This window comes from Carassius gibelio, chromosome A2, assembly GCF_023724105.1.
Source record: "Carassius gibelio isolate Cgi1373 ecotype wild population from Czech Republic chromosome A2, carGib1.2-hapl.c, whole genome shotgun sequence".
NCBI lineage: Eukaryota > Metazoa > Chordata > Actinopteri > Cypriniformes > Cyprinidae > Carassius > Carassius gibelio.
Genome location: NC_068372.1, coordinates 5,859,685 through 5,885,541, shown reverse-complemented (window position 1 = coordinate 5,885,541; position 25,857 = coordinate 5,859,685). Strand labels below are relative to the sequence as shown.

General features: G+C 37.5%; 1 protein-coding gene across 5 annotated transcripts in view; it reads right to left on the bottom strand.

The window, feature by feature from the left end:
* The window catches only part of LOC128025008 (GREB1-like protein), a 56,446-nt gene that overhangs the window by 14,539 nt on the left and 16,050 nt on the right, over positions 1-25,857 (bottom strand). Inside the window, exons 1-20 of one of the 5 annotated variants that reach the window (XM_052610975.1) lie at positions 19,966-20,236; positions 16,942-17,041; positions 16,530-16,603; positions 15,617-15,773; positions 14,609-14,785; positions 14,199-14,375; positions 13,825-14,001; positions 12,118-12,240; positions 11,451-11,567; positions 9,524-9,664; positions 9,230-9,355; positions 8,630-8,770; positions 7,690-7,875; positions 7,200-7,502; positions 6,878-7,006; positions 5,329-5,463; positions 5,060-5,257; positions 3,138-3,318; positions 2,861-3,050; positions 1,703-1,839 (exon numbers count right to left, since the gene is read on the bottom strand). In XM_052610975.1, coding sequence (XP_052466935.1) covers positions 1,703-1,839; positions 2,861-3,050; positions 3,138-3,318; positions 5,060-5,257; positions 5,329-5,463; positions 6,878-7,006; positions 7,200-7,502; positions 7,690-7,875; positions 8,630-8,770; positions 9,230-9,355; positions 9,524-9,664; positions 11,451-11,567; positions 12,118-12,240; positions 13,825-14,001; positions 14,199-14,375; positions 14,609-14,785; positions 15,617-15,770 — 2,792 coding nt within the window. In that variant the 5' untranslated portion in view covers positions 15,771-15,773; positions 16,530-16,603; positions 16,942-17,041; positions 19,966-20,236. Of the gene's footprint in view, positions 1-1,702; positions 1,840-2,860; positions 3,051-3,137; positions 3,319-5,059; positions 5,258-5,328; positions 5,464-6,877; positions 7,007-7,199; positions 7,503-7,689; positions 7,876-8,629; positions 8,771-9,229; positions 9,356-9,523; positions 9,665-11,450; positions 11,568-12,117; positions 12,241-13,824; positions 14,002-14,198; positions 14,376-14,608; positions 14,786-15,616; positions 15,774-16,529; positions 16,604-16,941; positions 17,042-19,965; positions 20,237-25,857 lie in introns of those variants that run through there. The other 4 variants (XM_052610967.1, XM_052610958.1, XM_052610992.1 and 1 more) reach the window with 4 other exon arrangements.

Genomic DNA, 25,857 nt, shown 5'->3' with positions numbered 1-25,857 from the left:
AATCCAAAGTTACTGAATAACAATCATTTAAAAGCAAAACGAAAATAACAAGTTTTAATTTTTTTATATTAAAATACTTAAATTTCTCTAATGACTTTGCTTCTCTGATGTCAGCCGGCAGAGAATTCCTCAATTTGGGGGCATAAGATGAAAATGTGAGATCACCCCCAGAATGCAGCCGTGATTTAGGAACGACTAAAAGACCACTCTGAGAAGAACGCAAATTGCGACTAGGTGAATACTAGGGTATTAAAAGCTCAGCCAAGTACCGAGGAGCCAGACCATGGAGTGCCTTGAACATTAACATGAGAGATTTAAAATCAATACAAAATCGGAGCCAGTGCAACAATTCCAAAACAGTAGTTATATGATCAACAACCCTGGCCCCTGAAAGAATTCTGGCTGCTGAATTTTGGAAATGATGAAGTTTGTTGATACACGATTTTGGGACTCCAATAAGAAGGGCATTACAATAGTCTAAAAGAGAAAAGGCAAACAAATTAATGAACCTTTCAGCAACAGAGAAAGACAGCACAGGTCGTAGCCGTGCAATATTTCTGAGATGAAAGAATGAGGTCTTAACAGTGTTCAGCATGAAAGGCTCAAATGACAAGATGGGATTAAAATAATGCACAGATTTTTTTTTTTACTTTAATTTACACCATCAACAGACAAAGCTAAAGATCCACCATTACACAGTGAGGAGAGCCAAAAAACATAACTTCTGTTTTGGAATTATTCAAACACAATCAATTTACAGACATCCACAACTTAATCTCAGAGAGATAGTGTGAGAGATGGGAAATATTCACATTTTGGCCCGGATTAGAGTGGATGTAAATCTGTGTATCGTCAACTAAAAATGGTAGTTCGGTTCGAGAGATCTTAGCAAGAGGAAAACATGTAAATGCTAAAAAGAAAGGATCCGAATAATGAGCCCTGAGGGACCCCAGAATTATCAAGAACGACCTCAGATCTGTGACCATCCATAAAAACAAAATGACTAGGATCAGTTAAGTAGGATCTGAACCAGTCCAGAGCAATCTCCGTCACCCCAAAGACCAATTCAAGTCGACAAAGTAATAGTGTATGGTTGACGGTATCAAAAGCTGCACTTGGCTCCAGAAGGATAAGGATTAACACAGATCCAGTGTTAGATGCTAATAACAGGTCATTAGTAACTTTGAGCAAGGCAGTACTGTTCAGTTTCTGAAACCCAGACTGCTATGGATCAAGAAAGGTTGTTAACAGTCATTGTGTAACTGAGAAGCAACAACACCCTCTACATTTTTTTTTTTTTTACCAAGAATGGAAGATTTGATATTGAACTTTTTTTTTAATTATTGTTCTCATTGGTAGGGAAAAATATGTGTTACCTAAACTAAAATGTTACCAGAAATGTTTCTCAATTTTATTTAACCTGAAATAAAAAAAATAAAATAAAAACTATATATATATAAAAAAATAATGAAAATGACAAAAATACAAATGAAAAAAGTATAAAACAAAAAATATAAAAAATACTATTAAATATTAAAAAACTATTTTGTTAATACTCTAATAACAGTGGTCTGAGATGAACTTAAAGATATAATTATGCATTTACATTTATAATTATGCATTTTTGCTTTAAATCCTCATTTTGTTCTCGTAATGTTATTTTAGAAGGACATTCTGAGTAAATATGTAAATTGGGACTGACCTCTCCAGCAGGGTTTTGACCATCCGCTCAAAAGCGTCGTCACAGCGAAGGATCGGACTCGCGACTCCCCACTGAAGAGACCTGCTGTAGTCCTTCAGCCCAAAGTAGACCAGGTCCTTGGGAGAAGCCTCAGCCTGCTGTTACATGCAAACAGTCATCTGCTCATTTTACTTTACTGAGCAAAACACAGTGTTGTTCTCTGTTTACTCTATGAACACGTCTAGGTCATTATAAAATAACACGAATCCAGATTCATTTTAATGTGTCTGATGAATGGGAATCTCTGATATTAATATCATATCACAGTGTGTTAAAACTGTGATTGCTTGTGATTGTATGAATTTAGATTGAAACTGCTGCAGTAAAGATTTTTTTTAAGTTACAAACTTCCTGGGATCCAAGCTGAACCGCAGTGCACAGAATGTGAAAACACTTAAATATTGAATATTGAAAATATTAACCGCTACTAACCTTTTTAAAAACACCCAAAATGGCAAACCAAAAAACTTGAACAATACGACATTAAAAATCAAGGCTGTAACCACATATTTAGAAGTGTGGCACAAAATATAAAAGTTTTAAAATCAATTATAAAAAAAAAAATAAAAAAATACTGATTGACCACCATTCTTGAGATTACTTTCCTCAAAATAGGAAACCTACAGAAATCTAAATAAAAGGAAAACGAGGAAAACCTTTAAGAAAATGGATCATCTTCAATTCAATTTTACATTATTAAAAGCACCTCTAAATCTGTGCATGAAACTGTTTATGTATACCACCATTCACAAGTTTGGTTTCATTCACATTTTTTTTTATGTTTTTGAAAGTATCTTCTTCTCACCAAGGTTGCATTTATTTGTTAAAAAATACAGTAAAATAGTACTGAAATATTGATAAATAGTATTACAATTGAAAATAACTGGTTTTCTATTTAAATATAGTAAATATATATAATTTTTATTAAACATTGTTAACATTATAAATGTCTATTACCATCACTTTTGATAAACTCAATGCATCCCTGTTGAATAAAGGTATGCATTCCTTTAAAAAAAGAAATAAAGTAGTATGCACATCTATAATCTAATTTAGCTGAAGTCTTTTCTGTCCTCCATAAATTCCTTCCCAGTTGTTCTCGGGGTCAGTGACACTCACCAGGTCGTCAGTGTTGGGCCAGTGCACTTCATTCTGGGTGCTGATGCGTGACTGACGGCTCTGCAGGGTGAACGGGAAGCAGCTGACCTGCAGAACCAGCAAGTTTATTGCTTCCAGAACCTCTGGACAGTTCACCACGCGGTCGGCCAATCCCTGCAACTCCCCGTGACACACCGACCCTGACAGAGCGCTGACGGAGAGAGAGAAGAAAGACAAGACGTCTTAACACTGACAGTCCTGACAGTCCCTTTTACAAACCGCGTAGATGTTTTCTCACCTGGTTAGGTCGACGTGTGAGTTGTCATGAATGAGGACGAAGAGCGTGTAAGGGTTCTGCTTGACCTTCCTCATGAAGGCCTCCATTTTTGTGTGGACCTCTGCATCGAGACGCACCACATACTTATCAGACTTCTGCAGGGCTAATGAGGCGTCCTCTATACCTAGATCAATCAGGACTCCTAGCAAACACATGAAGACGACAACAATGTAAAAAATAGCTACAAGCACAACAGAGGGAAAATGAGGAGATAAACATGGCTGGGAGCATCGGACCAACTGCAACAAAGAGTGTTTAAATACATTTTTATATTAATTTAGTCGAATTGGTTGAAAAATCACAAGTACAGTCACTTATAATTTGATTTAAATGCTTATCACTTTTGATCAGTAGGTGGCGCTTTTATCAAATTATTGTGGTGTGGTCAGCTTGAGGAAAAAGTTTTGTGTCAATAGCCCCTTTCACACTGCACGTCGGACCCGCAATATTCCCGGAAACATTGCCAGGTCGCCTTCTGTGTGAAAGCAACCACGTCCCGGAATTGATTACCGAATTGAACCCGGGTCGGGGACCTAGTAACATTGGGGGGTTCGACCCGGGACGAGCGCTGTGTGAACAAAAGGCAGATCTAATTCCATGCCGAAGAGATGACTCTTTTACCGGCTGTTTTGAAGGAAGATCAACGTTCGCGACGAAAACATATGTGCAAACTGTAATGAAGCAGAGATCAGTTAGTTCCTCACTTTCCGCCCTGACGCCGAGACCGTTTGCTTGCTTCAGTTAAAGTATAACGTGCCTAGCGTTGTCAACTCGTACATTACACGCCACGCGCTGATGTCACGTGTCGTTACGGGATCTTCAAGGGTTGTGTGTGAAAGCACGCACATATACCGGGTCATCACTGGCTGTGTGAAAGGGCCAAATCTAGCGACCAGGGAACAATTGCAGGAACACTTTACCCCTGTATTTGCCGGAATGGCAGTGTGAAAGGGGCTAATATGACAAAGTGTTGCAGCATCAGAAGCAGCTTGGCATCATGCAAAAAAAAAAAATTTAATTGATGTGTTATGTGAGAAGAGTTTGGTTTATCGACTTCTTGCCCACATGGTCTGAAGATGATCTGGGCTGATTTCTGTGAAAATCTGATCAATGGTATAGCAGGAGTTTGAAAAGGTTTTCAAAGAAATTCAAAAAGGTCAACTGCAAGTTTGATTGAATATGGCATAACTGCTATCAATGTGATCTAAGGAGTCTATCGAGACCAGTTTCATTAAATAAGCAAAATAAATTGGCTATTAGCTATTAGCATTTTTTGAAAGTCAGTAGGGACAAAAAACTGTTTGTTCACCCACATTCTTCAAAACATCATCTGACAGAATTTCCATTGGTAAACTATCCATTTAAAAGTACACGAAGCAGTATTTGAAAAACTCTTTTGACCACAGAGTCTGAGTCCAAAAACACACTCGCTGTCAATCAGCAGTAAGGGGGCGTGTCTAGTAATGATAGGGAGAAGAGAGCACTCTGTGAGTGCACAGGACGGATATTAGCTGATCGACTATAGATAGAGAGATAAAAAAGGATTATTTTGGAGGAACAAAACATTAAAAAGCACCCACGTAAATTTTGTAGCAACTTTTCTGCGGTGGAGAGAACTCAAGGAGTGGGAAGGTCTGGAATTGGACGCAGAGGTTGCTTTGTTTCTTCTTGAGTTACATTGAATTTTCTTTTTCACACAACTAATCTGTGTTGGCTTTAGCTTGAATATGCTGCGGCCGGCAGGCATAACAGATTCCACAACAGTCGCTGCCAGGTTTGTTTTGTTTTTTTTTTACGTCTTAAAACAGTGGGCTTGATATTGAAAACAAGTTGAATATATTTTTTTGAAATAGGCAAAACTGTGGCTTTCTGCTATGACGTACCTGATTGTTGTATTCGCTGGACTGTTTGGTGAACCAGGACGTGGGACGGCGGCACCAGAATCAGGAAGTCCACTTTACAGAAGCGTCCCAGATCTAAGCTCTGGCTCCCTGAGTCAGCGATGGCACACACCTGCGACAGAAGGCTGCGTGCAACACTCAGCTGAGGAGGATGTATCTGAAAGCCCTCACTCAGCAGATCTGTAACACATCAAAAATCACTCAGTGATCTCAAGTGCCAAATATAAAGTTTATCATAAATCAAGGCTCACCTAGCCCTGATTCTGGCACCATGTCTGCGGCCTCTCGAGAGTGAATGTACTCGGTCAGATGTCCCTGAAACGGCTGAACCACACGGCCTTTGCGCTTGTGCTGGTACCGAACCAGCTGTTTGTCCATGTTGTCACCTGTAGCACCACAATCAATTTGAAATTAATAACGAAGACACATGCATGTGTTAAAGTTCAAAATCTGAAAAGGTTTCTTTTTTTTTTTTTTTTAAATAAAGTAACACTTTTATTCAGCAAGGACACAGTACATTACAAAATTAACAGTAATAACAAGTAATAAAAAAAATGTCCGTTTCAAATAAATGCTGTTCTATTGAACTTTCTTTTTAATCAAAGAATCCTGAAAAAACAATGTATCACTGTTTCCACAAAATATTCAACTGTTTTCAACACTGATGATAATGTTTTTTGAGCACCAAATCAGCACATTTAGAGTAATAGCTGCTGAAATATCAGTTCTGCTATCACAGGAATAAAATACATTTTAAAACATATAAACATAGAAAAGTTTAGATTGAAATCATATCTCACAATATTACAGATTTTACTGTATACTGGATAAAAATTTGCTTAGTGAGCATGAGAGACGTCTTTCAACCAACTTTTGAACTGTAAATGTACAACTGATACAGTCAATGTCACTGAGCAAAAAAAAAAAAAAAAAAAAAAGAAAACCTAAGGCTTATAAATTTTAAACAGTGTTGCCTAAAAACAATTTTTTCCTTGATACCTTAGGTTTGTACTCTTAGAAATATTTTAGATTAGTTTAGATAATAATAATATTTCACAATATTACTGTTTTTACTGTATTTTGGATCAGATAAATGCAGCCCTTGTGAGCATAAAAAACAAATCGACCACAAACTTTTGAACAATAAATGTAATTTCATTGCACAATAAATAAATAAATACCCTATTTTCCGGACTATAAGTCGTACTTTTTTTCATAGTTTGGCTGGTCCTGCGACTTATAGTCAGGTGCGACTTATCAAAATTAATTTGACATGAACCAAGAGAAATTAACCAAGAGAAATGAACTAAGAGACGTGAACCAAGAGAAAACATTACCGTCTCCAGCCGCCAGAGGGCGCTCTATGCTGCTCAGTTCTCCTGTAGTATACCCCTGAAAACATAGAGCGCCCTCTCGTGGCTGTAGACGGTAATGTTTTTCTCTTGGGTCTAAATGAATGCGACTTATAGTCCGATGCGACTTAAATATGTTTTCTTCCTCATCATGACGTATTTTTGGACTGATGCGACATATACTCAGGTGCGACTTATAATCCGAAAAATACGGTAGTCAAAAACATAATTTACAAGCTCTTCCTAAATTATGTTCTGCTTTTGAACTACTTCCTAAAATCACCAAAGAGGGCGCAAGAACCACACTAATCTACTGTACTCTACCTTGTTATGTGTGCTCCCCAAAACTGCTGCTTACATCTATATACTTAAATGAGTTTCTAAATAAAGGACAATGATAAGCTGATGAAAACTGCTGGATGCACTGAATAGTTGCACTGAGACTCACCTAACGAGGTGCTCTGGAAGTGCGAGGCGAGCACACTCACTTTCCCTGTGATGAGCTCATAGCTGATCTCCTTCAGAAACTCATTGGTAGTGAGCATGCTCTCTGTCAAGGCTCGAGACTGGTATTTACCTGAGAAAAACAACAGCACAGGCTCGCTTACATGACAGTGACAAAAACAAAGCTTTCAACTAAATTGAGTTGAGTTTTCATGCACAATTTTACAATGTGTATACTACTTAAATGCATTCTTATATCACTGAAAATTACATAAATGGACTAAACTTTAGACTAAGAATGGAGTCTTTGAGAGCTGGGAACGTACCCAGCACTAGCACACAGAACTCATTCGCTCCACTTTTGGAGGTGCAGATGATGAGCACGTAGTTGGGCAGACACTGCTGCTGCTGCGGTGGTGTTTCACTCAGTGAACGCAGCGACTCAGAGATGCCCTCGCCCAGAGAGCCGTGGCTGACCAGCACCTGAACACAGCCCCCTGACACACTGGCCTCCATTCGAGCTAACCAGGGCAGCTGTGCAGGGGACACGGGAGGGCCATTCGGACCGCACAGCATGGCCTTCAGTACAATCTGTTCAAACTCTTCCCGTAACGGGATCTGTTCTGTACCTGCATTAAAGACAGGAAAAGGAATGGTCATCTCACTATAGAAAAAAATACTCACTGCTCTTACATAATACTTGAGCTACATGCATTTGAAGTGAGACATTTAACAAGCTGTGCATTCTTATCTAAGTGTACAAATAAATTCATGTTACTGATGCACTAAAACCTATTATCTGTCAGTGTTGTTTACCCAGCCGAGCGAGGTACTGCAGTGTGAGCAGTATCATGGTCTCTGTGGTGAGTAACTGGCTTGCTGACATGCCCAGACTGATGAGGGTCTTCTCATTGAGCTCTCGGCCTTTATAGCAGCTCACCAGCAGGGGGCTCACCACCAGATCACCCACATTTCCAAAGAAGTACGGTAAAGTGCCTTGACCTGGACAGAGACATTCAAACAAACAAGTTCATACAAACCCACCCACAAACACACACACACGCGCACACACATACACACCCACACCCACACACACACACACACACACACACGTACACACACATCCTTAACACACCCACACACACACCCACACACACACACACGTACACACACACACACATCCAAACACATCCCACAACACCCACACACAAACACACACCCCCACCCACCCACACACACTCACACACACACACACACACACACACACATCCAAACCCACCCACAACACACACACCTACACATGCACACACACACACACACACACACACATACATCCAAACACTCCCACAACACACACACACACACACATCCAAACATACAAACAACACACACATCCAAACACCCCCCCATACACACACACAAACATCCAAACACACCCACATACACACACACATCCAAACACACTTACACCGACCCACACACACACACACACACACACACACACAAACACACGCACACACACACACACACACACACACACACACACACATACACATTCAAACACACACACACACTCAGACTTACATCCAAACACACACACGTCTATATTTCATCACTCTGACAGTTTTTACTTTATTCCCACTAAAAATATACAAATGTTAATTCAGAAATGAATATATAAATACACATACATACACACACCGTTATATCTATGAGCTTTTAATATATAAGCCTGTTATGAAGACACAGTACTGACCAATGAGAAGCACTGGACGGACCCCAGAGGAGTTGAGAAGGTTGTCAGGGATGATGACCGTTTCTCCCGCTGTGATTGGTTGTGGTTGTATGACCCCTGACACTGATGGAGGCTGCTGATTGGCCAGGGACAGTAAAGAATCTGGAAAAAAAAGAGCAAATCATTACATGTACTGTATGTACTTCTTGTACTGAACCATACAGCATGTGCTGTCAAGGTATTGTGGAAACCTAATAATACTTTGCATGGATCTCTCTATATCTCACGCTTTGTTACAGTGATAATCTAATCAATGTTGGGGACAAGGTTCCTAAGCTACAGAATCACAGAGGAAGGATCGGTTGTGACGCATAAACCCTGCTAAACAGTCCAGGACCTACTTTAGCGTGACCTTTCACCCCTATTCTGTGAAAACAATGAATAAATCATCCTTGTGGATGGAAAATGTCACGTCCCTTAATACATGTTAAAAATAAGAGAAGGTAATCAAATTCATGGCTGTGTTCTGCTCAGGGACATGCATAAATAGCCAGGATGATGAACAGCATGAAAAAGCACATTAATAAACAACAGGCTGAGGATGATTCAGTCGAGACCCACCAGAGCTGCACGTCAGCGGCCGGATGGCAGGCACAGGGACAGCTGTGGCCGGGACGGGGACGAGAGAGGCGGGGTGCCAGCTGCGGTGACGCTTTTTAGGTGGACCTGATGACATAGCAGAGGATGCTGCAAAAAAATGTACAGGATGGATAGTGTTTGTTAGCATCAAGCATCACTGCATAGTTTGAAGTTGCATTTGATGATGCCTTCTAAAAACAGATTATTGCATCAGCCAGATTTGACATCTAATGATATGCACCAGACAGCATTGTGATTGGCTGGTTTAATGCACACCTGGACTGTCTCCTGGTTCTGTGCTCCTATAGCCATGAGGAGGTGTGTCCAGTGGGTTTGTATGCGGTGGGCTCAGTAGACTGGACCGTCCATCCATACTCAGACCATTAGTTAGACCATTCACTCGCAGGGCAGTGGGAACTGAACAAGAAAAATATCAGTTCTGAAGTCAATAAAACAGTGAAGAGAAACAGATATACACAAGTGGTCAGCAATTCTCTTATGATCATCAAGGAATCATTTTTATTTAAACACAAAATACAGTAAAAAAATATAAATTATTGAAAAATATTAGTGAAATATTATTACAATTTAAGACAACTGTTTTCTATTTAAATATATTTTAAAATGTAATTAATTTCTGTGATCAAAGCTGTATTTTCAGCATCATTATTCCAGTCCTCAGTGTCACATGATCCTTCAAAAAAAAAAAAAAAAAAAAAATACAAACAATTTGTTAAACACCATTTCAGACTAAAATGTGTTCAATCATTTCCATAGTACCCTGTGGGGGTCATGTTTGAGACATTAATGGCTAATGTCCACTCTTCTGGTGACAAACTATGCAAACACCATAACAATGCTCATAAATTCAACAGGGAGGAAAGCAGTTTCTGAAGGACGATGTGTCCTGTGGGGCACAGTTTATTGATTTCCTTTAACTGATGGCATATTGATAATGAACTGCTGGGCCACTTTTACATCTAGTATTCCTGACACACACATAAATAGAGCACATGTGTGTTAAATGTCAATCCCAGAGAATGTGAAGCATGGGCTGACATTGAAATCCTTAATACAGAATTTCTGGTCTTATATTGATGATTTGGAGTGAGTTAATGTGTGTGTGTGTGTGTGTGTCTGTGTGTGTTTGTGTGTGTGTGTGTGCTCTTGTTTTTGTGACATATCAGGACACAACTCTGTATAATGACATGGGTATAACACAGGTATTACAAGGAGAGGGTGACTTATGAGGACATAAACCATGTCCCCATTTTTCAAAACGCTTATAAATCATACAGAATGAGTTTTTTTGAGAAAGTAAAAATGCACAAAGTTTTCTGTGAGGGTTAGGGTTAGGTGTAGGGCCATAGAATATACAGTTTCTACAGTATAAAAACCATTACGCCTATAGGATGAACACACTTTTTACAAAAACAAACGTGTGTGTGTGTGTTTTTAAAAGGGTTACATAAGCAGCCGATACAAATGACCCTCAGGGAATTGATTCATTCTATCCTTGAGTGGAGAAAAACAAACCATGAAACAGCTAACAACGTGAACCACAAAGTTGATCATTATTGGTCGGTAATTATTTATCAATATATTCAAAATACTTTTTAAAAATAGAATGCAAATGCAAATACAATAACATTTTAAAAATGTACCTCGTTTGTATAGCAAAGTATTTAACTAATTTAAATGTACATTTGTAAAATAAGTCGAATAATTCTATGTATATTCTATTTAAACAATCTATTAATTTAATGGATGAAATCATAATCAATTTATTCATTTTAAAATAGAATGCAAATGCAAACCTGAATTTTCTATTAAATATTTACATTAATTTGATAAACTTTTAACTTTAATATCTGAATCTATTTCATGTTAAAATATTTAACAGAAACATATATTTTTTGGTTATGTATAACAAGGATAATTAAATTCTGAAAGGCTCTTTAATACAATAATTGGTCGGCTGCTTAATGTTAATGTTTGTTTACATTTCTAATCCACAGCATGAGAAATATAGTGATGTTTTCTTTAGCAAACGCCTCTAATTAACAAAAACACTGAACTGTTAAATTCAAACCCTGAACGTTTCAATGCAAAAGCAAGTTGTACTTCCATACAAACTGATATAGGGCTTTTTAGCTTGGTATTATGAGCAATCAATGCTACTTGAAATTAAAATATCTGGTACCGATCGGTAAAGTCTTGGTCCCGTGGGTCGGTGTGTTCAGCGGTTTGTAGAAGCCCAGCTCTGGGGGTCCGAAAATCCCTGAGGATGAGCCAGATTGCACGAGAGCAGGAGGCGAGTCTGTGGATAAAAGATTGACTTATTGTGATTGCAGCTTTGTTTTTTCACTCTTCATGGGAAATGAAGAAGTTATAGCATCTAAATGTATCGAAGATCCAAAATTAGTTTCATTTGGGTTACATTTCCTAAATCTGTTGTGTGCATTGTAAAAAACTGTTATTGCCACTAATGGACGCGCTCTGCTGCCAGCTGCTGAATGAATGGTGTTGTGAGAAAGAACGAGACAATGACTTGCTTTCTTTCTCCAAACACTGTTGAGTAAACACTGTGTGCCTCCAGCCAGATGTCACCAAATGCCCCCCCACACCTCTTTAACCCCGGGTTTCACCCCCTACCCCTTTATGCACCCTCCCCCAGGACAGAACATGACCTCTGTGCATGCAGAAACCAGCAGAAGATGGACATCCTCCACAGTCTCACACTGCTCCACAGCTTCAGTTGTGAGGCTTAAAACTGCATGTTTTTACATGAGAAACAACTCTGGGTGGTAAAAACAGAGAATTGTGTATAATAAGGCATGTGATATTTGATGGTCCGCACATGCACTCACCTGAGAGAGGGAAGGGAGAGGGACTGTGGCCATTTGTGTCTCCATTCTCTTTGCTGCTTAGCGAGGATGAGGAGCTAGGTTTGGATGAAGAAGCGCTGCTCGATAATGGCCTTGTCTTACAATCTAAAAAATAATAATAATCTGTTCAAATCAAACAGATTCAGTATCAGCTTTATGTTTAATATGTGGATGGAAAGGATGCACAGCAAATAGGGGACATTTTTTGTAATCTTTTTTTTTTTTTTTTTTATAGATTATTTCAGGGCCTATTTTCCCAATTTAAACTGTACGTCTTTTCTATAGTTTGTATGGAAAGAATAATCAATTATCAATTTGTGAGTTTTAAAATACAATACAAATGCAAAACACATTTACATTTTAATATTTTACCTTATTTGATGTGTAGAAATGCAGCAAAATAACCAACAAAAATGCTTTGCTAAATAATACACTGATGTTTAAATTAGGAAATTATATTCATATTATATTCCATTTTACATCATATTACTTGTTACTAATTTATTCTAACAAAAATAGAAGAAAACATTAATTATCATTTTATTAATAAAAAATATAATAATAATAATAATAATAATAATAATAATAATAATAATAATAATAATAATAATAATAATAATAATAAATAATATTTAATAAAATGTTGTTTTTGTTAAATAAAACAATGATAATTAAATTTGGAAATTATATACAAATAATTATATGTATACAATATTGTATACAAATAATTTATCTTAACTTTTATGGAAGATATCATCAATTATCAATTTAATCATTAAAAAAAACAATGCAAATATATTTATATTTAAAGTAAATAAATATTTAAAATAATTTAATTTATACTTAAATATTTTATTTTTTTTATAAATGCTGCAAAATTTTAAACAAAACAATAATAATTACATTGGAAATGATCTTCAAATAATTACATGTCTACTATATTCTTTGAAAAAAAGGTTTTAATATTTCTGAAAGAAATAATCAATAATCAATTTATTAATTAAAAAATAATATACAATTCCAAATAAGTTTTAATTGCAATTAAAAGACATTTAAATGTATTGAAATATTTTACCTTATTTAATGTTTAGAAATGTAATATAATCATTGCTCTCTTGTTGTTTTTGATTGCTTCAAATGTCCTCATTTGTAAGTCTCTTTGGATAAAAGTGTCTGCTAAATGACTAAATGTAAATGTAGTAAAATACCACAACAAAATATGTTATAACAATATATGTTCTTTTTTTTTTTTTTGCAGAATAAAACAATTACGCTTGATATTTACACTCTGAAATTTTCTTCAATATTATATGATACGTAAACAATTTACTTTTATGGAATCAATCAACAATTATTAATTTATTAATTTAAAAATAGAATTCAAATGCGTATACATTTGATTTGCCAATTAAATTAATTTGATACATTTTCAACTAATGCAATAACAATGAAATACATTCCCATAAAGTTATTTCTGATTCTTATTCTGATTTGAACTTATTGAGCATTAAAATTAATTGTAGCAAATAATTACACAAAAACATTTATTTTTACATTAGAAAATTATCTTTAAAAACAATATCCTAATCCATTTGCTCATCATTAATCATATGAATATAAACAAAGAACGTCATCAAAATGTTCAAGCCACTGTGCCACGGGGCATTTTGCAGATTGTAAGTGAGGTACCTTTCCAGCAGATGAGGGTTCCCTTGCACAGAGCACCCTGGGAGTTCTTCACCAGGTAGTACTTCAAGTGCTTCTGCTTCTTCGGCTGAGTGGACAGCTTCAGGTTGATGTGGTGAGAGAACTCAGTGAAGTAGCGGAACCCTTTCTCACCACAGCCCACACAGTTCCCCGAAAACCCTTCACACACACACACACACGATCAGAAAGACTTCACAAATAAAGGCTTCTGACCAAGACTGCACTGCATCTAAACAGCCAATAAAATATAGTCAGTATTGTCTTCTGAATGGCTGATTTTGTTACTGTACATAACATTTCATATACACAGTGAGCTTAGTATATTATATGTTTTGGAACTGTATTGGAACACCAACCTAAAAGTGCATTTTTCCCATTCTCATCTGGCAGGAAGCGCTTGTCCACCGCACAAACGAGGATGTGCTCGGGGATGCTGGGAGATTTGGCACCAACCAGCTTAAACCCCGTGGGAACCTCGAGAGACTCTGTTGCCATGGAAACCAGGCGCAGATCCTTTCCCGCTTGACAGAACCCTGGGCAAGATAATATAATGAAAACCATCCACTCTGATGTTGCAAAACGCACGATGATTTACTGTTTACACAACTTTTCTATGACACTGACTCACTGTTTTGCAATGTCATTAACATACTTTTCACTTTGACACTGACTTGGCACTTCAAATTTGCCAATCACAAATTTTCTCTGTTCATAACTTCGTAATGACTTTCTGGAATACATGCTGTAAGTCTATCAGTTTCCCTACCATCAGCAGTGCAGCAGCCGTCAGGAGCGGGTCCCTGCAGGAAAGGCAACGGAGGGCTGCAGGTGTCTGAATCCTCCTCCTCATCCATGTCATCAAGGGAGTTAGAGGACTGGCAGTTCACCAGCACATGGCTGGATAGGCCAGACCTCATGCTCAGGTCCATTTTGGGCTTAATATCTGGAGGGTAGAACCAGAAATAGGTGTTATTTACCATAGAGTATATGTCAACTATGTTATGGACAAACTGTATGGGTTTACAGGTAACATAGTCAACAGTTTTACCATCTGACTCATAATTTGGCCTTGTCTGGCCAACCAAATGCTATTTTCCTGATCATTTTAACCTTGAAATGTACTATGCATTTTAATTAAAATCATAAAAAATATTGCAAACTACCGGTATAACAATGTACCCAACATTCTGTAGTTTACAGGCAATCAATAGACTTCTTGGCAATAGGTCACTGGAGATCAAATTTAGAAATTTTTTCCATAATGTTTAAAAAGTAGCAGAAGAAGATCACATGATGCTGGTCATATGGTTTGGTGATTTTTTAATGTATTTTTTTGGTTGGTAACATAGTTGACAGATTCTTTGTGGAGATCAGTAAAAGGGAAAAAAAAGTGGTATTTCGGTTGTAGAAATAAATTCAATATAGATAATCTTGATTTTAAAATGTTTTATTAATTATTTTGAACTCAATACTCGTTCAAAAAGTGGACATTGCAAACAGTGTAGTTAGACAATTTCAAACAAACTGAAAAAACAGGGTGCACAAAATATATGTGTTAGATTATAGTATGTATTTTTTTTCTTTATACTGGATAAAATAAGATATTTCTGAAGAAAACTGTTAGAAAAAACAATGCATGACATGTACCTAAATTATAGAAGGAATAGAGCTTCTTTGACTAAGATTTAGAAAATCTCTACCATGTTTCTCCATAAAAATGCAATTTATGATTAAGTACAAATCAAAATACTTTAGTTTGAAGGCAACTGATTACCTTCCAGTTTGCTAGGATACTGAAGGGGCTGGAGATACAGCTGTGTGAATACGGGCTGTGGGTCGCCGCTCGATCTTAATGAGGCCTCTATAGAGTTGTGAAGAGCCTCCTCAAAGCGGGCCGATTTCAGCTGCCCCGCGTATGAATTCCCCATGATCTGAAACAAAACCTACAATTTTCACATATTCATTGTGTATAAATATGTCCTACATACATTTTTTGACCTTGAATCTGTTTCTGCTGTATTACTAGCACAAGTAGTCCTGAACATGTGCAGAAAGTACCTGAAAGCTGTACTTTATCAGGACAGTTACAATGCCTCACACACCGATTAACAATATTCCAATAAAATTACACACTTCCACACTTACAATCTGTCATGTTAACCACCAACATTACCATCTTTATGACTTTTTTGCAGATCCTTGAATTGTTTTTGTTCAAAAGGGATAATGTACAGTCAGTCGGTCATTACCACAAAATAAATCCTGACGGGATGATCAAAACCCAGTTCTTAAATCACTTGAAAGGGTTTATTTAGCAATAACACCAAAGCTCATTCCCAGAAATATTTGACTACAGAAAGCCACAATTGGTCAGTGATATAGAGAGTCATTTAATAAATATTGATAATAAAATAATGAATAACAACTGTATGCATTTATCAAAAATAGTCCCTGTCAGCTGTTAGCATGCTAAAACTCCGCTCTGCGTTGACGTTTTATTTAGCATTTCTGTTTGCTTTTTGAAACGACAGAAGTTCAGTATGGGTTTCTGTTTGTGGACAGCGAATGATGACAGATAAGTCTGTCACTTAAAGACAGCTTTCCTATTTAATTATTAACTAGTTCTTTGCAATAATACAACTGCAACAATAAACAAAAAAAATTTTGGAAAATATTTACCACCATACCTTTGATTATATTTCTTTAGCTGCAGAAGGACAGGATCACCTCTTCTCCATGGTGTATCAAAGTTGAACCGCACCTACAGACATATGAAAAAGAGTCAGAGCTTCATTTACAGTATAAATACAAAATTATAAACCTCTAGATAGGAACATCCAGTGGGAATAACAGTTGCTTGAAATGCACAATTTAATCTAAATATTATTTTAGCATTAGAAATTTGCACTGGGGATTTAAAAGCACTGAATGGAGAATATATTGCCGTGTAAATCAGTAAAAATCATATGCAGTGAGTATTAATCCATGCGTTATCTCAGATCAGAGAGTTGTTTGTAAAGCTGAACAGATCGCAGTGATCTTCAACATGTGTAGCTGTTAACTGATAACACTGAGGGATGAGTTAGATGACACTATGACCTCAAGGGAATGTTTGTGGAACGCACAGAGGAAAGGATCTCCAAGTCTCCTACTTTCAGGCTTACACAGAGACTGATGGGACAGGTTTTGTTCTTTTGACCTGGTAAAAACAAGAGTGAAGTGCAGTAAAGCCATCAATCAGTCAGTAAATACTTCTGTCAAAAGTATCCCAAATTTGCAAAGATTATATGACCTTTATACCTATATATATATTAAATAAAATCAGAAAAGTAGTTTAAGCTTAAAATAAAATTGATTTGTTTAGATTTAGGTAAATATACTGATCTCTATCAGGTGATGCGCTGTGATTAGCTGCACAATAAATCTAGTATTAGATGTCTGCATTTCTTTGAACACTGCAAGATTTGTGAATGATTAGCATGCATATAATTGAGACCAAATTCAGTCCTAAGAGGCACATTTCAGAATCACTGAAAAGCTTCCTCTATGAAACTCCAATGCATATGGATTTAAAAAAATCCAACAAAGTCTATGCAGATCGACATGGAAAACTGCTGGTGTTACACATGAGTCATGTCGATTGATGCCACCATGAAATAACTAAAAAAATCAAGTAGCACACCCTGTTTGGCAAACAGCTCACCGGAGGCAGGTTGGGCCAAGTTTCAGCTTATCACTGTGATAAACAGAAGAAAAGTGTGGAAGCAGCACCTGAGCATAGTTTTGTCCTGCCTTCAGGGCTCTCAGGGTCCAGTTTGACTGCTGAAGACATTCAAAGGGTGTTAAATGCTAATGTAGACATACCTGCAGAGGACCTGCCTTTAGAACAAGATCCAGTATATATGGATGATCAATATATTAAATGATTTAATGGCAAACTAAAAATAATATATTGTGTTAATATATTACTGCATATTGAATAATACATAAAGAATTGCCACTTTCATATACTGAAAAATATGCAACAAATATATTTATTTACATATTATAATATATATATATAATTGTATATTTAGTCATTCACTTCATAACATCTAGATGTACATGTGATAAGATACTGCATAAGATGGTATAAAATAATGCAGATGCATTTACTCATGCAGTAAACACACATATAGACAATACAAATATATTTGTTATATTTGATAATTATTTACATAATATAGGTTTCATATTTTCATATATAGCTAGTTAACAGCACAAACACACTTGGATGAATTAAAAGCCTACAGCAAAGTCTGAAGAGTGCACAGCCAATAGTTTTTTAATAAAGTTTAATATATATATATATATATATATATATATATATATATATATATATATATATATATATATATATATATATATATATATATATATATATATATATATATATATATATATATTGAGCAAAACACATGAAATAACAGTTCATTTTAGGAGTAACTCTCCTTTAACAGTCAGAAGCTAAGCATGCTAGGAACTTGAAATCCGCTGTAACTCGTTCTGTGAATGTGTGTATACATGTGTGTACATACATTTACGTGGGAACGTGTGTGTGTAATATATGTGGACAATAAAGTATAAAACTATTACTATGCTATTTTTGTCTTCATTTCTAAAATTTTTATTCTGTACGTGTCAATATATTGCAGTTTATTGAAAAATATAAGCACTAGTTTCCCAAATATGGAAATATATTCTGAAATATATCACATTATATTTCGCAGTATATTCCCATATATTTTTGTTCCATAAGGAGACACATCTAAAAATGCACCAAGTCCCTTCTATTAATAAGAAATTGGGGAAAATGAATGTAGTTCATTGCAAAAACAAAAATCAATCACTGAAGCTTCAGTATGACACTAGTAGGCAGTGAACATGCTTCTTTCACCAAACAAAACAAGTGTACCGACAAGCAAGGACTTTGTGTGACGCAAATGGTGTGTTCAAGGATGTCCAATCCCAACTAAAGAAACCCAAAGCTGTACAAGTATAAACTAGGGGATCCTGAAATAGTCGAGAAGGGAAACACAACACTTTAAGTAGCCCAAACAAACCAAACCACAGACATAGATAATTAGGTAAAGCTACAAGTTTGTTTGATTTGTGGATAATGTTTGTTTTGTCTCAGATTAACAATTTTACACTTACGTTGCCCAATAGACGCAACATGTGGAGATTTCAGTCACTGTTTGGGTGCCACATGCAGTCTGACGCATTCATTTCTTGACCTAACTTTGTAAAGTAGATTTTGAATATGTCCATATAAAACTTTATTATTATTAATAGCAACCAGGACAAAACATTTAGCAAGGATGCACTTAGCTGGTGGAGAGATTTGGTTTATAAAACTGAACAACATGGTAAATATATTTATGCCTTTGCAATTGTATGGATATTTTCAGAATGCAGATATTTTGATTTCTTATTCAAAAAGGTTGTATTTATACAGCAATGTTAAATTGCATAGAGAGTGATGTTATATTTCTAAATGAAATGCTAAATAAAAGGTTTAGATGAAATGTGCCACATGTTGCAGTAAATGTGGTTACAGTCACACACTGCACTGTACCACTAAATACCTTTCTGTCTTTCTCTCAATCCACTCCCTCTTTTGTTTCCTTCCTTATCTTCATAAATACATGAAACTGATCACAGTGGGAGAGGACATCTTGCTTTCAATGCACTTTCAGGGAACAAATTCAACATTTGTTTCACAAGAAAATGTCTGGTGGGATTTATAAGAACAGCTCCTTTATAAGGTACAACGATTTAGACTAACAACACAATGCATGATTTCAGCAATTCCAGCATTTAGGTACATCTGAACAAAAAGAGTAGTAAAACTCTGTTAAATAATTTTTGACTCGGCATCCATCACTGAACAACTTTTTTTTTTTTTTTACATTCAGAGACAAGAAAGAGAGTTTAAAGAGCAAAACTTCAAGCAGGGGGATGGGACAGAAATTAGCCAATGCAAATATCTTTAAATAAATGGGGCGCTAAGAGCCATGGCCATTGACACCGTATTAGCAGGAGCCGGTGAGTGTCAAAGAAACTAACATGACGCTTCTGTACCTTATAAGCAGCCAGGGTGTGGAGTGTGCCTCAAATCCCTCTGAAGACCTTAAAGCAACTAAAACACAAACAGCCTATTTCCATAGCAAACGTCCTTCTGATATCCAAAAGCAGCGCCAAGGCTGAGCGCGACGTGACAGTATTCCTTGTCCCTGTTGCGAGCCAACAGCTCGTTGGTCATGATAGTCCAGAGTTGGGGCAGCAATGCCTGATTTCAGGAACTCGAGCGGAGCCACCTTCTCTGTCCTGTACTCAGTGGCTCTGAATACACAAACCCTCCAGCACTCACATACACAAACAGCAGGCCCTCCCCCCATTCCTCTTGCCCCCTCCCTCTTCTCGGCCATTTGCTCTGTGGTGTGAGAGGGGCATTCTCTCAGGATTCATTCATCTTGGCCCTTGCTGACCCCCTAAGGTGACAGATGCTGTTGGGGAAAGGACCATACCGCCAGGCATGGCACAATAGAGACAAGGCACCTCCACACGCCAGACGCGTGCTGCGTTTGCCAAGCACGATGCGCAGATGCCCCTCTCTTAACGTGACACCGGAGACCCGTAAGTGCCACGCTCGCAGATGGGGGTACGACGTAAGGCGAAGGATAATTTTCCTTCCCTTCTGCGGCTCCCCATTTTACTGGGGCCATTTTACTGATAGGGCACACCAGTGGCAAACTAGGGATTCTCGCTAAAGAATGTGGAGCCACATTTTGTTTGTTGTCGCTGGAGGTTGACAATAAAATGAGAATTTAGGCCCATTGTAAATAGCCAAGTGTCAGGGACTCATCTGGTCTAAACAACTTGATAGGAGATTGATGTTTTGCATTTTACTGGATTGATCATTTCCTACAGCGTGCCGCGGAGAAGTGACTCAGAGGAAGTGAAAGAGATTTGAATGCAAATACAGGTGGATCGGGTTCCCCTGGTGCTCCAGGTTCTCTAACAATGACTCAATGTCTCTTCTTATCTCTCAAGATAATGGCAAAATATTGTAACTCAGTTGACCATGTTGTTTCAGGACCTTGGAAAACAGGAACTGTATTTAAATAAACCAGTACTATCCTTTTTGTGAACTGTTACCATTCATTATGACTCACTATGTATCCAAGATCCAAAAATAGTAATAATCTCACTCTATTCTGGCATAAAGTGTTACCTTAAGTTTCATCAGCTCAACCCTATCAGATGACTTTAGAGGCTAAATATACACATTAGATTTAATCAACACACCCAAGATCCAATATTGTCTACAGCGAGTAGTAGGATTTGTTAATAATTTATAACAGCCTTGTCCATGGAGCAAAAAGTTGACTTGACGCAATGGTTCAAAGAGTGTGCTGAGAACTGCAACAGTGAAATGCATTTGTCAAAGTTAAAGACGCATTGAATTTGTCAAGCAAACAACAAAACAGCCATGTCAACAAAACAATGCATTACAGGCATGTGCTTGGTGAGAATATTGAAAAACATTTAAATAACACAAATTGATAAAAATGGCCTCATTCAACATTATTATTATTATTCTCACCCTAATAAGAATAAGCAGATATGGGCTAAAGCAGTATGGGAGTCAGCTTTAAACAATGACCTCCCGCCCTCAGAGGGCTTTATTAGCCCCCCAGAGTCATTAATGCAGTCATTCCTGCTAATCTGGGGGCTTTGTCTAAACATTGATTCTTTTAATTGCAAGGTTTCTCCTTCAGATACCATTTGGACCACACAATGTGTACGGACTAAACTTTAAAACTTTAAGGAGTTGTGATTGACAAAAGCTTGATATTTTAGCTAAAAAGTACCTTTGTTTGTGGAAAAGACTTTTTTACATACTATTTGTCTTTAAGATTGTAGAAAAAATGCATATGGAATGCAGCAGTTCAGTATTCTGGGTAACTGAAGTAGCGAGTCAAGTCTCTGGCTTTAACACTGTCAGACCTAAATGGGTCATTGGAAAAGGAGAAAGAGAGCAAAGCGGAGGGTTCCTTTGCTCAATTGAGCTTGTGGGTAAAACAAAAGAGTCAGTGAGTGAGCTGACCCTCCTCTTGCCCATCCTTCAGCACTGCTTTGAGTCTCCAGCCCTGGGCACTCACAATGGGAAGTATCTTTTCCACTGCCACCCGAGAATAGATGTGTCGTGTGGTTGTGGCTCTTTCAACATCTTTATCTGCTTTGTTTTGTTCCCTAGTTCCCTTTAAAAAGTGCTCCATTCTCTCGAGGTACAGAAAAACTGCCTGATTCCAGACAGAAAGCAACATTGTTTAGATCCAGTGAGACCAATACAACTTGGTGAATCTTTGGACCAACAAAAGCCCAGTGTTTTGAAGAGTCATTGAGTACAGCATTAGAGTTTTTTGGAAATGTCATTTATTCTTGGGTTCTTTCTGGAGAAAAGCAATCCAGACCCAATAGAGTCTGGGAACATGACGTCAGCAACGCAATGCATTCTGGGACTTTAGGACACGGACGCTGCTGTATGTATTGTATTGTATTGATAATAGACTGTTTTGTTTGCTCTCTACAGCTAAAAAATAAGTTACAATGGTAAAACCTTATTGTGTAATTAACTGCCATACTCGTACTCATGACCGGCATGGAAAAATAATTTGAATGGAGTGCGATTTTTCAGCTTTCCCGCTGGAAAACCGCACCTTGATCTCAGGTCTCCGAGTTAACAAAGCGGCGTCACATAGCTTGGTTAGCAGCAGTAAGAAGGAAAAGAAGGATTGTCCCTTTGGTCTGATATATACACACATATGTATGTGCATTTATATATATATATATATATAAATATACAGAAATGTACGTTATATAAACAACTTTTTTTTGGATGTGATTAATCGATTTGACAGACTTAACGTTACATTAAATGTTACCTATGCATGAACCACATCTCCTGCATTATCAGTGTTATGCATACTGCATACCACCTGTTACAGTAATAAACGGCAAAATTGATCAATTCTGTATCTCTTTATTTGTGCATCATAACACACTGAGGTTAATTTGTACAGTTTACAATAACGCATATTAAAAAGTAAAGGGGCCGTGTAACTCGCTCGTTCACGCGGAAAATGTGTAGGTTCTGCACCCATCCATTTGTAAATTGCAGGTGAGACTCGAGAGATTTATCATTTTTAAAATGATCAGAGGTGTACGCTCTGACACTACAAACAAGGTAAGAAAACACATTGGGGAAGGTTACGAGCGGCAGCTCTTTAAGATCATCCGACCACTCTTTGTGTTCGTGCAGATAGAGTTCGTTGATTGTCTTGATTTTTTTCTAAATACCGCATCTTTGCCTCCTTGTTGAGTTTTTCTTTATATGTAATCTTACACTTGATCTGTACTTATTTACTGATGAGCGTGCCCTCAAAAATGGCCGCGTCTACCCAGAATGCAATGCGCAGTGACGTAGTTTCCCAAGTTCTATAAGAAAAACTATACAAGTGAGGCTACTTAATCCAAATTTGGGCCAACAAAATAGTTTTGGGCAAACCAGACAGAGCATAAGTTGAGTTCAAAATGTACAAGGTTTCCCGACATTGGTTAGAAAGTGCTCAATCAAAATTCAATCGGACAAACTAAATCCAAATATACTTTGAATCTGCGCCAAAAAAAAAAAAAAAAAAAAAAAAAAACAGAAGCAGAAGCAGAAACAATTATTGTAAAATGCAAGCTGTTAGAAGTGTGACTCTAGTTCTCTACTTCTTTATGAGGAAACACGCAATTCTGATCAAATGCCACAAATTGAATCCAAATGGAGCAACTCAATCTAAATTTGGGAAAAACTGAATCCCAGGCTGGGGTTAACCAGTGCACGATTATTGAGACAAGTAAGCTTTGAAAAGAGTGGCTTTAGCTTCTTTATAAGAACTGTTTGATTGTTTTATTGAGTGTGTGTTTTTAGAAGTGCGATGACATCGTCATCCTTGCATGCTTGTAAAAAACAACAACTAAGAATCACATGGATAAGGTGAGAGCAGAACGTGATTTTAACGCAGTGACAAATGAGCATCAGCTGCGTAGGAGGGATAGATCGAGGTGGCAATTGCCACACCTCATTGAGGTCTTCAGGAGCTATCTACTCAGCGTCAGAAAAAACAAATCTACTTTAACACAGGCCATTTACAACATAGCCTGACTATGTCACCATCACGTGAAAGCCAATGCTGCCCCATCATGTTCGGTCTCCCTGACCACGTAAGGGCTATTCCGGGCGTGAGGTCGCACGCCGCTTGTCACACCGCCGGCAGGTTGTTGTTCCCTAAGCCCTGCACTCATTTGCCTATTAAAGGCCTCTCACAGACTTCCTGCGGGGGTCCTGAAGTGCAAATCTGGGCCTTTCCGGTGAGGCGAATATGAACCAGGGCCATGGAGATAACCCCCGATACTTGGCCACATGCCACTTGGGGGGTTTATGTGAGGATTTGGGGGAGGCAACACGACGAGCTGAAAGCCAAAGCTGAAATCAGCAGAGAGAGAGAAATCCCTGACTGGTCAATCAGGGATTGGTTTGTGGGGGGTGGAGGTGACAGCCTGGGGAGAGGATTAGTCCAACAGTGTACAGGGGGAGTGGTGGGCCAAGGTTAGCCAGGGTTTAAGGGGGCGGAGCCCTAGGAGGATCAACAAAAGGAGTATTTGGGCAGATGAAGAAGTCATCATCATTAAGCCACTGGAAGTTTACTGTCCAGTTATAAAAGTGACTGGAAAATAAGAGGGCGACCCCGAGATACGGTCGGCAGACTGCAGCGGGGTGGGATCGTGGGAGGGCTGGGCTCATTTATTAGAGTCAAAAACTGGCCTTTGTGTGACTAAAGCCCTGATTAGAGTGTTGACCTTGCCATACATTCAGCTGGAGTAAATGGCTTTAATTTAACCTTCAACTAAATCCTGCACTTAGACAAATGCTTTACGGCAGTAATTACCAAAGACCTTTTGGAAAACCTCGTATTAGTGCAATTCAACAATAAAAGCAAGAACACTTTGGAAAAGAAGATATTTACAATATAAACAGTCGCTGGCCAAAATTTTTAATTAAACTTTTTTTCAGCCAATATTGTTATTTAATTGTGCATACTCATTTCTAGCATTTTATATTTGGATTACCTTTGCCATCATGTAAAGTTCACTTAAGGTTAATCTTTAAAAACACTAATAATTCAATAACACTGTTAAATGTAATCTTTAACACATCTCAAAATGAGTATTTCATTTTCATATAATGTTAATCTATGAACATTTAAAATGACTGATTTTAGTGTTTAGTGTTTAGTGTTTAGTGTTAACATCAGCCATTTATCAGTTATTGGCCAGAACATTAAATTATCAACCATAATTGGGGATGCAACTGGAGAACTGAAGAAGCATCAAAACATCTGAGCCGGCTTCATTTAGGAGGTGATCGAATTGATTCTAACAAGTATAATAATCAACATGTGAATCTTTTGTGCACATCTGGCTAACTGGAAAAGGTCAAATACAATTTTACACCTCAAAGCCAAAGTGTAGATGCCACGTGCTCAAACAGCCTATGATGACACTAATTTTGAGACCTATTTGCATCAACATGACTAGTTTTCCTTTATAGGGAGTGGATTCTCAACGATAAAACAATGAGAACTAAGTCTTATTCCAAAATCTGTGATGTCCATGGGAAAATCAAGCGTCTTGATACCATGACAACTAACAAAGAGCTCAATCTGGGTGAAGAACCGCAAGGCTGCTCTGGCCAATAAACCGGAGACCTGACGATAACCCCAACCCTGCATTTTACAACACAGACCACAGCTGTTATTCACTAGGGACAATAATAGTTCAACTGGGTTAAATGCATTGTTTTATTTTATTTTTTGCAGTATGGTTTGTTAATCGGTTTCTGTTATGCACTGATGACTGGCT